General features: G+C 30.2%; 1 protein-coding gene across 3 annotated transcripts in view; it reads right to left on the bottom strand.

The window, feature by feature from the left end:
- The window catches only part of ANKRD30A (ankyrin repeat domain 30A), a 117608-nt gene that overhangs the window by 70767 nt on the left and 30889 nt on the right, over nt 1-15952 (bottom strand). For all 3 annotated transcript variants that reach the window (XM_081267464.1, XM_081267465.1, XM_081267466.1), the window contains exons 11-18: nt 15708-15828; nt 15372-15427; nt 11662-11752; nt 9819-9917; nt 9207-9235; nt 9038-9110; nt 3827-3897; nt 1110-1276 (exon numbers count right to left, since the gene is read on the bottom strand). In XM_081267464.1, the coding sequence (XP_081123590.1) occupies nt 1110-1276; nt 3827-3897; nt 9038-9110; nt 9207-9235; nt 9819-9917; nt 11662-11752; nt 15372-15427; nt 15708-15828 (707 nt within the window). The remainder of the gene's footprint in view (nt 1-1109; nt 1277-3826; nt 3898-9037; nt 9111-9206; nt 9236-9818; nt 9918-11661; nt 11753-15371; nt 15428-15707; nt 15829-15952) is intronic.

Here is a 15952-nt window from a genome sequence, read left to right as displayed (position 1 = left end):
AATGTCTATGATAGATTCTGGATTACAACAGAGAACTTCGGGTCCACAAGACTAAAATATTTACCATCTGGTTCTTTATGGAAAAAAAGTACGCCAATTCCTGATTTAGTACAGCAAAAATTCTTTGATGAAATTTTTAATAGGTTTTATCTAATATACTGAAGTACTGATGGAACAAGGATGCCCTCAGCAATTTTCAGATTAATTTGAGAGTCAAATATTTAAGCACTAGACATTGTGAACAAAACCCCCAAATCTAATGATTATTTTTTTGGTAATAAGGTAGAATGTGAATATAGCATGTAGCTTCCTTCTGCAATTTAACAGATTATACAAGTGTTAGAACAAAATTTGACTAGAATTTGTCATCAAATTGCTTTAAATACATTTTAATTGTGCACACTATAGATGTAACCTCATTTTTAACCATTTTATACTCAAAATTTTTTTCCATAAAATTATAAACTATTTCCTCATTGATGAGTACTTAACTATCTCAAACTTTGACATGAAAATGCTATAATAAATATCTTTAACATTCACATACATGTATTTAACACATTTATATAAATATTCTTTATATGCTATGCTCTTTATGTATATTATATATAATATGTATAATACTATGCAATACCTAGCATGTTTATCATAATGTATTTTATATATATAAAATATGTGTCTAACAAATGTGTGAAAGCATGTATTTACAGCTGGTTTTCCTGTCCCAGAGGGATCCAGTTAACAGAAATGAAGCTGTTAGGTTAAAATAATGATATATTTGAAAGTTTGATACATGCTACTTAACTAAATTACCCTTCAAAAAGTATTTCAACCTTTCAAAAAGTATTTACCAATTTCCTTTAGAAATAGAGCATGAGAATGTTTCTTTGTCCTCACATTACTCAACTCTAGTTATTATTTTTTTAAGAAAATTTTTATTAGTTTAATTGGATAATAGTTATCTTATGTTTATTTTCATTTTTCTGATATCCAGAATGAATATCCCTAACATAGCATAAAATTTGTCAACCACAAATATTAGCCCAAATTAGAATTAGTTTTACAGGACAGCAATTGTTATTTCCTGTTAAACAGTGCCATAGTCTTACCCTTCATGTTTTTTATTCTCCTCAATAGGAAATTTCTGGTTATCAGTTTTTTCATTCTTTCTTTGTTGAATTAGTCCATCATCATTATCTGTGGCAGCAAAACCATCAGATAGGCTTTCTGATACTTCCATTTCATTACCTTTGTGCTCCTTCATTTTTTCTTCCACCTGTAATAAAAAGTTTGAAAATAAGGGTGCCTGTTACTTTTCAATTAAAAAAAATTGTTTTCAATGATTTTATCAATTGACTCAAGTTTGTCATGATTTCAGTCCATAAAAAAATTTTGTGCTTACTTTGATTTTTATCATCACAGGTCATTGAAATTTTAAAAAATTCTGCTTCAATTCTATTTGAGAACAGAATTTTTCAAAAATTTCACAAAGGGTTATTCTTAATTTTATGTCTTGTATTTTTATCAATACTTTTTAATCTAACCTAGTTTGTATTCCTTGTATGATTGGCAGAAATAAAAAGAAAAACATACAAAATATGCCTGCTCTCTTCTGTGTTTACTACATGGATTTCACATTAAACAGCTGGATTTAGAAAATTTCATGTGAGGCTTCAATACCAGATGGAGTAAAGGGAAACTGCTGAGTTGCCACTACGGAATTCTGGAAAATGAGATCCTTCCAAATTTCATATTCCATAATCATAAAATTTTATAAATGAAGGATATGTAATTTATTGCCTACTTTAGCCTCATTATCTACTTTTAACAAAAGTTTTTTTCTCCCTGCAAGGCATCTAAGTGGTATTACACAGGATTTTATGGCACCTGAAGAAATGTTACAATTCCATAATGTCAGAAAAAAATAAGTTAGTGGATAAGATCATCAAATTAATCATATAGAAGTGACTTTGCCAAGGTAATTAAATGTCTTTGTGAGGGATGGAGAGCCTCATTTAATTTTTCTTTTAAACATATCTCCATATTTTTGTTCATCTCATATTTCCACCTTTCTACCCTGGAGTCAAAAACTAAATTTTTGGCTAAAGGTTTCTCCTACTTATGTGATTTCATTCATGCCAAAATTTAACAAACTTTATAAAACAACATATGTAAAGGGCTGATTAAATAAAAACATTTGAGAGTGGTGATAAAAATATAAGGACCTTTATATATTTTTAAAAAATGTTTAAAGTGGTCATGTTGGAATTATAAACTAGAACAGTTTGAGTAAAACAAATATAACTGTGCACACGAAAACAAAACAAACATAAATTTGCTGGAAATATTTATTGCAACTCTCAATCTACAACCTTTCTCACTCATTTCTTTATCATTACATTTACATAGGGAAACAACAACTCAAACTTACTACATTTTTTGCAACTTCTATGCTCATCTTGGTTTAGAAAGTCTTATAGTATAGAGCTAAATTAGTTTCTTAGTTCATATGTTACTTGGAAGACTGAATGACTAAAGATAATTAAAGAATAAAGATTATGAGAATGTTTTCCTGAACTCTTGTATTTTAGATGGGAGAAATAATTTATTCCTAAACATAATTTCATATTTATATAACTTCATTTTATAAATGAGCTTTAATAAGCAGAAAAATCAGAATATAGCTCATAAAGAGAAAAACCAAGAGTACATGCTTTTGAAATAACTTTATCCTTAAGTAATCAAAGGGCATGGGCAAAGAAAAGTTAGAAAATAATTAAAATTTAATTGTTGAAGTTCTTAGTGTATATTCAGCTACTCCCAAATCACTGGACTGTAACTAAGAAGTGAAAAGTAATTCGCGTTAGACATTTAGGAGAAAAACATGAGTGAACAAACTTAACTTTGTCACTATTTGTTTGAACTAAACAATTTATTATGCTTTAAATTTATCAAAATGAACTGATGATTTTTAATATTACAAAGTCTTCATTACATAAAAAGATTTTACTTCATTAGACTTTAAATAGGGAGGGCTTACTGTACATTTAAATCCTTTTACCAGTAACTGGAAAGCCAATATGAATAAATACCAAATAGAAAAAAAAAATCCTAAATTTTAACTCAAGTGATATATTATGATAGTTTTATGCATTTATATGGATTGCCTTAAATCTCGTTCTATCATATTCTAAAGTCCACTGAAGACAATGGATAAAAATATTTTTATAATATTTACTAACTTCCCACATTGAAATAAAATAAGTTAAAATGTTATTGTTTGTACTCTAAGACCAAAAGTTCCATTCTAGAAGAAATGATTCACTTAACAGGCAGTTGGGTTGATTTTAGGACCCTGTTTTCTCTCTTATCACAGACACTGAAATAATAGAGATCAGAAGGCAAAATGAAATTTTTAAGTATGGTATAAAACTACAAGTTTTGAGCCACTGAGAATAATCATCCCTTAACATGAATACAATTCAGTGGTCGTCACTGAATTGTTATATTGTTCATAACTTCAGCTCTTTCATTTAAAAACTCAAATTTGATCTTACCTTCTTTATCATGTAAAGGTGATTTTACAAATGGAAGAGCAAACAATCTTCAGAAAAATTTTGCCTAAATTCTATGAGTAAAGTTTAGTTATAAATTATTACAGATTATAAAAATATTTTGTTTATAACTAGTTGTAATGCTTTTAAAATTAAATATTAAGTTATGATCTACTGACTTTAAAAGGCTAGTCTGAAAAATAATTTTATTTGGCCTATGCTACCTTATTAAAGCAAAATAATATTAAACTAGAAATTAAATTTTTACATACCCGTGACTGGTTATTTTCACTGCCATCAAGACTTTTTTGCTCTTCTTCTGATGTTACTTCTAAGTTTGGTTCTGTTTACAAATGTTAACATCAACTACTTAGAAAAATGATAAAAAAGTAACAATCTTTATAAAAATAGAAAGTAATAAAAAGTTAAAATAAGTTTTTATTTCCCTACATACAAATTTAAATTATGCTTAATCTTTAAGTGAATATTTACTTCTTTTGGAAAAAACTGTAGCAATCTAAAACTTCAACAAATTGGAGACACTAGATTTTACCACATTCAAAGCATACAAACAACTCAAAAGATTCATCCACAGATTCATTCACTCAAAGTAAGTGAATAAACCCCCAGAATTAAAACTTTTAATCCTATAGTAATACATAAATTTGCATAACATATTATTCTCTACCCAATAATAGTAACTTTTAAACAACCTGCTGAACATTTTCTTCATCATTATGGCTTCCAACAGTACTGTTACTTTTCACCTTTATCAGTAAACACTTTGTTCCTTATTTCTAAAATGTTTTCATTCACTGTTCTGACAAATTTCTTTTCTTCTTTTATGACTCAGTGTGCTAGGTGAAGTCTTCCTTAATTGTGGTTATTATTCCCTACATGAACAGCTATTAACTTTCCTAAGGGCTACTGTAATACTTGTATCAATTTTTTATTGTATATTTACTACTTGTATTGTAAATTATTTCTTTCCATATCTATCCCTTTTGCTCCTAGGCTGTAAAAATAAAACAAACAAACAAACAAACAAACAAAAAGGTTGTGTCTGAGTAGGCAATCTTTAAATTTTTCCTACTTAGCCTAAAAGTTCTAAATATGCTGGGCCCCACACTTAAGTTTATGCTAAATACTAGGCTAAACAAAGTTATTCCTTCTCCTAATTCTTTTTGTTATTTATATGTAAGGGAAAGAATACATTATTTATATGTTATGTTAGGGGAAGAATCCACATGCCTTGTTAAAAGGTATTCTGTTTGGTTGTAGGTAAGAAGAACAAAACACAAGGTAAAAACTATGGTATCGCCAGGCACAGTGGTGCCTGCCGGTAATCCCAGTAGCTCGGAAGGCTGACGCAGGAGGATCTCAAGTTCAAAGCTAGCCTCAGCAATTTAGCAAGGCACTAAGCAACTTGGTGAGACCCTGTCTCAAAATAAAATACAAAATAGGGCTGTCTGTGGCTCATTGGTTGAATGCCTCTGAGTTCAATCCCTGGTACCAACAAAACAAAACAAAACAAAACACTACAACAAAACTATGATACTAGTCTAGGTGTCCAGAAAATGTGGTATATATACACAATGGAGTTTCATTTAGCTAAATAAATAAATAAATAAATAAATAAATAAATAAAATTATGGCATTTGTAGAACAATGGATAGAACTAGAAATGATCATGTTAAGTGAAATAAGTTAAACTCAGATTAAGGGTCCTATGTTTTTTCTAGTATGCAGAAGCTGGAGAGAAAAAAAGAAAACAACATTGGGAGTGGATCTCCTAAAAATAAAATTACTAGAGGCCAAATTATATTGTTATATCGTTTGCATGTACAAATACGTAACAAGAAATTGCCTCAATATATACAAGTATAATATCAATAAAAAATGTAAAAAGGAAAAAAGCACATAAGGAAATTTTGCCACAAAAAGATTTTTGAAAAGTCAGAACTACAGTAACATGAAATCATACATCTATAGTTGTATTCTCTATGCTTCCTTATTACTTTCTTTACTCTCTTTGTTTTCTGCCTTCTGTGATTCACAGGTCATGAGGAGAATAATTCCTTAACAGAAACATGGCCCAAATATTCATCTTTTCTTTATTGGTTAAGGTTATCTTTCCAAATTCTATATTCTACCACGCGGCCTGCGCAGTGGTTTCATTAATGAGGTTCTAGGCATTAAGTTAGTTAGAAGAGATCAAAATAAAACACACAAACCAGTACCTTATTTTACATTGCTAGGTCCGAGATGGCTCGCCTCCCTGGTTCCCGCCTCCAGCCGCCCAGCAGGGCAGCGAGGATTACTCTGGGCTAGCAGGAGAGAGAGAGTGAACACACCTGGGAGTAGCCTTTTATTAGGGGAACAAGAGATTCAGGGGAGAATTCCATCCAATGAAGGTTGAGGGGGGGCTGCACTCCAAGGTCAGGGTCAGTGATTGGGTCTCCAGGGTCAGTGGTGACGCACACCCCCACACGGATGGGCTCTCTCATCAGGAAAGGGTCGGGATAGCTCTGACACAGCCAGAGCGCCTCAGGCCCTTAACAGGAGTCACCCAATCACGTGTCAGAATGGCTCTCCACAGATGGTGACTGATTTTTAGTCACTGATTGTGATACAAAGGGATATTTATCAACAGGTTTCATATTACTAGATCTTTTTTCAGATTTTTATAATTTAAAAAAAGTTTTTATTTGTTCATATTAGTTATATATAACATTAGAATTTATTTTGATTTAATAATAAATGCATGGAGTACAGTTTGCTCCAATTAAGTCTCTAGTACTTACCTTTATCTCCCCCGCACCCTGCTCTCTTTCCTAAACACTAGAGATCTATTTATTTACTTTTTTTAAAAAAAATTAGTGTCTTGTGGATATACATAATGGTAAGATTCACTGTAGTTTATTCATATATGTACATTGGAAAGTTAGGTCAGATTCATTCCACTGTTTTTAATCTTACCCTGTCTCTTCTCCCTCCCCCTCTATCTACTACTACTCCCTGAGCTTTCTTTTATTTTGATGGCATTCATCCCTCCATTTCTTTCCTCACTCTCCCCACACAAAGTTTTGAATAGCTTCTGTATATCAGAGAAAACATTAGATCCTTGACTTTCTGAGTCTGATGTATTTTACTTAGCAGTATAGTCTCTCAGTTCTATCTATTTACCAGCAAATGATATAATTTCATTCTTTGTCATGACTGAGTAAAACTCTGTTGTGTATATATACCACATTTTTTTTAAATCCATTCATCTGTTAAAGGGCACCTACGTTGGTTCCATATCTATTGTGAATGCTGCTATGAACATTGATGTGGCTACATTCTTATACTATGCTGCTTTTAGATCTTTTGCATATATGCCAAGGAGTGGGAACAGCTGGGTCATATGGTGGCTCCCTTCCTAGTTTTTTGAAGACTTTCCATACTGGGGAGTGGTTGCACTAATTTTCCACCAATAATGTATGAGTGCACCTTTTCCCCCATATCTTCCCCCAAACTTATTATTATTTGTATTCTTGATAACTGTCATTCTGATTGAAGAGATGAAATCTCAATGTGGTTTTGATTTGCATTAAATAGTTAGATCTTTGACAAGTCTTATTACTGAGGATCAAACCAGTAGAACTCTGATCTGAAAATTTTAAAAATAAGGTTTTAATATATTAGAACATAAATGATGATAATAGAAGTGAAACCAACTAATGCAAATTTTTTCTTCAGAGAAAGTCCCATGTCCACCTGTACCCCACATACATCTATTCCTTCATGGCTTATTGTATTTTATATATCCTGTACTTGCCATTCATTTAGATAAGTTTAATTACTTATTTATCATCTCCCTATTTTACTACATTTTTATTTATTGGTATTACAGTATTTTGTGTTTCATTCAGTCACCACTGTCATATTTTGTTTTCAAAGAAAGCATTATTTTTCATTAAGATTCTTCAGAAATATGAATTTTGTATTAAAATTTAGGTCTAATTATTGTAAATTTAAATATGCATGATAGTATTTGCATTATAAAAACATGGGCTTTAATGAATATATCATTTTATATAGAAAATATACTTTAACTACAATGAGATAGCCTTTCTTTAATGCCTCACAATTCACTTTTAAGTCTTGGATAAACATAAATTTTTACAAAAAATGATAGCTTTAAGTGATGTAATTGTTCCCATTTTTCAATGGGAAAAGGTAATAAGTCTAGGTACACAATAATTCATTCAAAAAATCCAATGAATATAGAGTGACATGAAATAGGGATGCATAGATAATTAAAATTTCTTTTTTTTAAATAGACAAAATTGTCAGATTTAAACTTTTTAAGAATGAAAGAAAAAGAAATACAGAAATGAAACTTTAAAAGCCATTTCATCAGGCTCCCTTATCATTTGATATCCATGAACATTATACATAGTTTAAAACTTTGGTACTAATCGTGATCTGAGAATCCCTGGAATTCAGCATCTGTTCCAGGGGTCCAAGAAGTCTAATTAATACTAAATGTTATTTGCTATTTTCACATAAATGTATAGTGTATATTCAGAGACATGTATATTCAGAGATATGATGTGCCATAAAAACATAGTTCTAATGGCTAATGAGTCAAATGTAATGGCTATTGGAAAGTATGACTGTGCATGCTTATTTTTTAAATCTTTCAGATATAGTTTCTAATATAGTAAATTTTGACAGATACAATCCACTTAAATAAAAGCTCTTTAGAGTGTAAAAATTGTTAATACTACAAAAGGATCCTAAGACCCAAAGTTTCAAAATTAGTTTTGAACTGTGTATACCAAATAGTTATTAAAATGTGATTACTTTACCCATTATTAATAATCAAACATACAAAAAACCCAAAACATACCCAAACATGCTTGCACACAAACACAGTCTGTTAATCAGACCATCTGATTGGCTTAAGATCACCAGTATTAATAATACTAAGAAAAAATAAAGTTAAATTACAACTGACGTGTTAGTAAGTAAAGCTTTACTCTAGGAAAACATGAGAATCCAATACATTTCTGTTTTTTTTTTTTTTTTTTTTTTCCCTAGAAGAGGCAGGATCTTGCTATATTGACTGAAGTAAAACTCTTTTCAGAGACACACTGAGGAGCTGGAATTACAGCCATGAGTACTGTGCCCAGCTCTCAATAAGCATTTTTTAAACTTTGCAAAAATCTTATAATCTCATTTAACCTCTGTGAATCCTAACAAGTATAGGGATTCCAAATTGGGAACTTTAGGGTACAGCAATGTAAAAATAGAAACATCTGAATTAAAGCTTATACTAAACTTCTCATGCTTTTTTTTCAAACATGAACCAATAATTACATTTGTATTATTAAATCTTTCCATCAAACAGAAAAAAAAATTGGGAATAAGAAGACTCAACACTTCAAATAATTTAATGTAGTTCTTTCCAGAGTAACTTGTATTACAAAGTTTACCTGATTTGAATGTTTGTACATCCTTCATTCCTATTGCTTTACTCAGAAGAGAATCTTTCATTTCACTGGTAGTCTGGATGAATTTTGAAACAAGATATTTAATAAATAATGTTTACTGCATATAGCATGTAGTTAATAATTTCAAGATAAAACAATAAAAGATATTTACCTTTAATTGAGGATATTTCTCAGGAGATTCTAAATAGCAAACAGGACACATAATCAATTATATGTAAATATGACAAAACCAACCAGACATTTTTATGCAGGGTTAGTATGGAGCTGAATCCCCATGCTTAGGTTTGGAAATAAGTTTTTTTCCCCAGTGTTTGGATAGCAATATGAAAAATGTATTGAAGAAAAAATAAGAATATAGGTTTAACAAAACATGCAGTTAAGGTTTCAAAAGTGAGATTATATTTCTAATGACCATAACTAAAGTAGAAGTCTGCTCATGAACCAATGTGAACATGCTGCCTGAGGGATAGAAAAGTGATCTCTATTCAGAGGAGCAAAACATGACACTGACAGGATGTCAAAGCTGATGGCAGAATGTAACAGCATAGGCCTTTAATGTAACACATTAGAATCATTTGTACCATTATACTACAAGTATTTATCAAGTCCCTCAATTTGTTCTGTATTTAGGAAGTACAAAGTTGTAATAACAGTTCAGTAATGCATAAATTTATTTCTCAACAAAGAAAGTTTCCTGAAATTATCAGCTTGGATATATACTTGTAGAATAATAGTTAATAAAAATATTCATTTTTTTCCATACCCATGTTGGCTACTGGTGTGCCTACATTTCTTGTTTTCTCTAGTTTAGCCATCTTAAAGTTTCTTGATCCACTCATGCAAGATGGTATATAAATCATATCTAAGAAATAAGGTATAACAAGTTTTAATATTGAAATATGATTATCAAAAAAGAAAAACTAAATTGTCACAGAATTATTTGATATTAATAACCTTTTATATTTCAAAATCAGTGCTATATTTACTAAGAAAAAAATTTTGGTATTCAAGGAATTAATTCTATTGTCTCTTGTGTCCAGAATTAACCTGGTTTGGTGTATCATGCTGATCTTTAAAGGAATTTATGAAACAACTATTTTATCCCAAAAATGGCTTTAAGAAAGGCAATGCTTCTATACTCAATTAATTTCATTTGAGTAAATAATATTAATGCAACATACATCTTTCATGCCAGATAGTTAAAGAATGGAGAAGTAAGCAGCTGTAGTTTACCCAATTCTCAAATTCCCTACTGTTTCCAATAATCTCTGAGACAACAATAATCTAATTTGTGGTTTGAGTGAAAATACACTGAAGTCATCAGAATTGAGTTTTCTCTAGTTTCTGCATCATTACCTCCAAAATGTTTGTTTCCTTTCTTATTTCCTCTAAACAGTTCCTCTTCTTTTCAAAAATAACTCTAAATTCTGGTCTAGATTTTCTCCATTTTATATATATTTTTAATGAGTTATTCCCACCACTTCTTTTCTTTTTATTCTGCAGTAGTATCTCAGAATTATATCTATTTCATCTTCCCTTTGATCCTTTCCCTCTGGGTAGAAAACATGCTGAGAAATAAAAACAAAATCTATACTTTCCCTTGACCCTGTAATGTCTTATATTATTATGAAATGGCTAGTCCTAGATTTCTCTAAAGTGAAGTCTATGTCCTTGCTGTTCAGAGTATTGTCTGAGGACTAGCAGTACTGGTATCACCTTAGACCTTATTAGAAACAAAAAATTACAGACCTGCTGAATCAGGATTCATACTTTTAAAATGGTCCACAAAAAGTGATTCATTAAAGCTTGAGAAATTATGGTCTGAGTTAATTCCCAATTCCTTTACCTTAATTTACCATTTTAGATTCCAGCCTCAAGTTCATCCCTATCATGTCCTCTAAAGTCATAAATTTTCTAAAGGTTTTATCAGACTATGGCTTTTCTGATCTCTCCAGAGCTAATCCTGCTCTTTTCTTCTTTACAATTCTCTTCATTTTAAAAAAAATTTTATTGTCTTTTTTGTACATGACAGTAAGTAATATACATCCATGGGTGAATATATATATTTATATTCATTTATGGTAAATAAAACATAGCTCTGTATGATGAGTACTTCAATCCTTAATGCCTTCCCAACAGTGAGGAGAATGGTGAGAGGAAAAATTTTGCTTTATTTCTCAGTCAAACTTTGGAACTGGAAGCTTACTTTACATTCATCACACATTTTGAATATTCTGCTCTTCATTTTTCCAAATTACTTTATTTTCCCACTCTTCACTATGTACACCTGCTTCTTTTCCCTTCATTTACTTCCCATACTCTCTGCCTTTCTTAATTCTTTCCCTAATCTCTTTTCCATTTCCTTATTACTAACTTTCCTTATGTCCTAAAGTATCTTGAAAAGGAACTAATAATTCAGCTCCTTTGACACTCTAAATTTAACCTGCTGCTGAAACTTGATAAGACATCTATTTACTACCATTGCACTTTTTTTCCACTTACTATACATTTAATGAGTAAATTTCTTTGGCTATTAGAACATGTCAGTACTCATGTTTCAAATAAACACTTTGCCAAACGACTTCTTAATAAAACAAAGCTCTTACCTTCTACTTGTCCATTGATATTGTTTCCTCTTTCATGCACAGCCCCAGATAAATGACTAACACCCTTTTGTGGAAGACTCTCAGAGATACTCTAGTGAAATTAATATTAAGAATGAGTTGCATAAAGATTTCCTAATCATTTTATAAGATAGTTAAATTTCCTATTATAAAAGCAATTACATTTTAAAATGAGAGACATATACATGAAAAACCAAACATTTCAATAAAGAACTTCATATACTTTGTTTAGATCAATATTATCTCTTATCCTCATATGGATAATGAGTAGATAAACTAAGCTTGGAAGGCCAGAGGAACATATCAATAGATAAAATACTAACAAATGTGCATACTTCAAAAAGAAACTAACTCCAGAACACCTAACTCTACTTTGCATTCCTTACCAAATGTAAGAGAACATTTAAAAAATACATATTAAAAAAATTCTTATAAGTACACTTGCAATGATACAGCATGAAACACTGCAAACACTTCTAAGGACAAGAAATAAATTAGTGATACTTGGTATGATAAGAAACTTCAGAGTGTGGCATGTTGAATCTAAACAAAACATTGTAGAAGCTGCTTCATTAATGTAAACATGGATTTAGAAAATGTAAATATTTTTTGTAAGGTTTGGTGATGCATGTCTGTAATTCCAACTATTAGGGAGGCTGAGGCAGGAGGATCAGAAGCTGGTGGTCAGCCTGGGCAACTCAATGAAATCCTGCTTCACTAGGAAAAATAAGAAGGGCTGGGGAATGTAGTTAAGCGAAAGAGTATTTTCATAGCATGTATGAGCCCTAGGGTTCAAATCTCTGTTACCATAAACAAAAAACAAAACAAAACAAAAACAAAACAAAAAACTAACAATAAGACATAATAAAAAGAAAAAAAAATCAAATATTTTTTGGTAAATTTTTACTTATAGGAAAAAATGGTTAAATAAAATTGACAGAGTAGGGAAAAAATTATCTTTATGCTATGTTTAATAGTACACAAATACTAGATACAGTATTTAATCCTTTCTCAATTTAACAATGAATTTTAAAAAGAGTATAGCAAGTCTTAATAAAAAGGGATGTATAAGAACATTTACTAAGTGTCTAAAATATGCCTGGCACTTATTTGTACATTTTCTTTTCTATGTATTACAATAATAATAATGATTATGACAACGATTATCTTACTCCCTGCTTTCCCTGACTGAAAGTAAATAATGGACAGATGTGATTCACTGTTCTTTCAGGAATATTCCCCTCCTAGACATTCACATGGTTGTCTCCTTCCCATCCTTTATAAGCTTTAGAGCAATCTATACTTCAGAGAGATCTTAGTACAAAATTTCATTCCCATATCCATCCCACCTACAAACTCCCTCAGTACTTTTTAAATAAGCATTCTCTATTTACTTTATATGAAACACATGATTTACAAGTATTTATTGTTTATGTTTTTTTGTTCTATCACTATAGCATAAGCCCTTATCTGGTGTATTCTGTATCGAACTGCCTTCCACATAGTAGACAGTTAATAGCAGAAAATTATTCAAGGTCAAAACATTTACAATCTCATCAGAAGGTCTCAAGCATCAAATCACTATATTCCTATAATACAGTTTATTGAAACTTACCATTTTAAAATTAGAAACATATATACCCCCTTCAACTTTTCCACTGTTTTCTTGACACTTACTATTTTATTATCCTCAGGTTTAAAAACAAGTCTCTATATTTAATAAGTCATTGAACACCACTGTGATCATTCTAACAAATAATCATTTTGTCTAATAAATATGAACATATTTCTTAGTTTACAAAGTATTTTCACATTTCTTAACCATATTTGTTCATTGAATATATCTAAGAGACATGGTACCATTTTTATGGTACTGTAAGGCTACTGACATTGTAATAGTTTAAATAAATTTTCCAAGATTTCAGAGCTACTAAATGACAGAACCAGAATATTAACATTTTTTTTTAACTTCAGCTACTATGCTGGTACCATTATTCAGCAGCTGCTTATACACAAGAAATCAGGTCCTTCCCATCTCTTTCTGCAGTGGTCACTTTAAAATAGTTTATCACTGTTTATACTTATGTTATGGCAAGCATGGCTGACATAAAGGTATTCAATGAATTTTATTTAAAAAATGGTTTGTATTTAACTAAAACATTAGAAAATCAAACTAACTATAGTCCTACACGTATAATTCTTCATGCTTTTCCTCCTCAGAGGCTGAAACATTCCTTGTAGATCTATTCTTGACAATCCATATATAATAATACTTTCACGTTCCACTTATCTAAGCTACAAAAAATTATAGTCCAAATTTTCTTTCTGAATCACATTAGAACCTTAACATATCCACATGTAATACAGAGTCACATAGATCATAGGTTGACTTGAAATAATTCATCAGTATTTAGATAAAGTTAATTTCAGAACCCAAGCTGATCCCCTGTGATTTCTAAGCTTTAGTTTCTGACACTACACTACATTGGCTTCATTAAATAAATCCTACAAATTATCAGAATTTTAAAGTGCAGTGGTAATGTACTTATTAGAACTAATTACTTTATTAATTATAGGTTAAAATGTGAGGAAATTATTCCTTTTAGGCATATGCAGATGTGAGAAAGTAAAGTCAAGGCCCCCCCACCCTTTTTAAGAAATGTGATAATGTTTATTTTCAATACATGGGTTAAACAATAAATTGGAATGAACTGATAAGATTAGTGATATGGAAGACTAAGCAGAATAGGTGTAACCAAATATAATACAGAAATAAAAAGACAAAGAAAATACAATTATTGTTACATATTTGATAACTCAGAAGGAATAAAACACATAAAGTTTGATCATTAAAAAATGAGGGATGAATAATCATCAAAAAAGTAATGATTTATAAGTTTCTAAAATTGAAAACTAAACATGATACTTCTTATTCAGAAGTATAGTAGGAATTAAAGAGTTGAATAAGTAAAAATAAGAAAACAAAAGTAGTCAAACTAACAACAAGAGAAGGAAAAGGCTTAAAATCAGTAAGAAAGAAAACAGATAACCTACAAAGATGACAGCAGAATTCCCACATTATTAAGGATACACTATAACTTAGAGAAAAAAAATACTAGGATTTCAGACAAACATAATATTCAAGCTAGAACTGAATAATTAGCTAAATCACTTTTAGTAAAACACTTGTAAAATATTTTCAAAAGTAAAAACCAAGAACTTTAATTTCCACAGAAGATTTTAAAGATTATACTTCAAAAAGAAAAAAAGTTATTCAATATGAAATCTGAGAGTCAAAATACAAAGTAAAAAAATTCTTAAAAAAACCCATGGGAATATCAAATTATGGTGAACACTGATTTAAAAAAAATCAATAAAACTTTGGTAACACAGGTTTAACCACATTTAGATATATTAAAGTATGATTCCAAATATTTAAAGTAAATCAAATGGTAACTCCTGTGCTATCTGAGTAATCTGACTGATGACAGTATAATTTATTAAGACAACTATTTTAATCACTAATTTTAAAAGATGGCACTTCTGTCATATAATTTGTAAAGTACTGATTATCCTTTTAACAGAGTGGATGAGCCATCAAAGGATTGACAGTGGAATAAACATAAAGCATCCTATTTAATGTTTTAACATCACTCAATGCTTATTCCAAAAATAATAACAACAGACAATACCTCAGAATCCCAAGGTGATTCTTCCTCTTCTCCTAATCCTAATGCAGACATCAGATCTATAAAATGTATAACAGATACAGTAATAATACTTATTACTGAGAAATTGAAATATATGTACAAGTCTATCTCCATTCATAATATTTCAACAAAATAAAATGGAAGAGCAAAAAGGAATTTCAGAAGATTAATGCAGTTTCAAGAAGAAGTTGGTTGCAGGAGAATAACAGCAAAAGTAAAATGTAAAAGAAATAGGTATCTTTTCTTGAATCTATACACTTTATTCTTTATAATGTTTTTTAAATCTAGAAAAATTTTCATAGATATTCACTAAGTTACCACTTTTACTCTTTTTGTGTCCTGCATCAACATAAGTCAAATTCCCATTATTTGTTTGATCTTGCGAAGCACTTTTAGTACCATTTTCTTCTTTTCCAATTATTGGCTTTGTTGCCCCTTCCTGTTGAAAAAAGAGGAAAGGAAAATCAAGTTGAGAAAACATGTTAAACAACAAACATTTATTGTATCTATTAAATCCTAAGCACTATCATGGGAGAAATTGAAAATAGAAAAGATTCCTTCTA

The sequence above is a fragment of the Spermophilus citellus genome (genome assembly GCF_964194105.1).
Source record: "Spermophilus citellus genome assembly, chromosome: 15".
In the NCBI taxonomy this organism is placed as follows: Eukaryota; Metazoa; Chordata; class Mammalia; order Rodentia; family Sciuridae; genus Spermophilus; species Spermophilus citellus.
The sequence above is the reverse complement of the archived record's forward strand: the minus strand, read 5'-3'. Positions and strand labels throughout refer to the sequence as shown.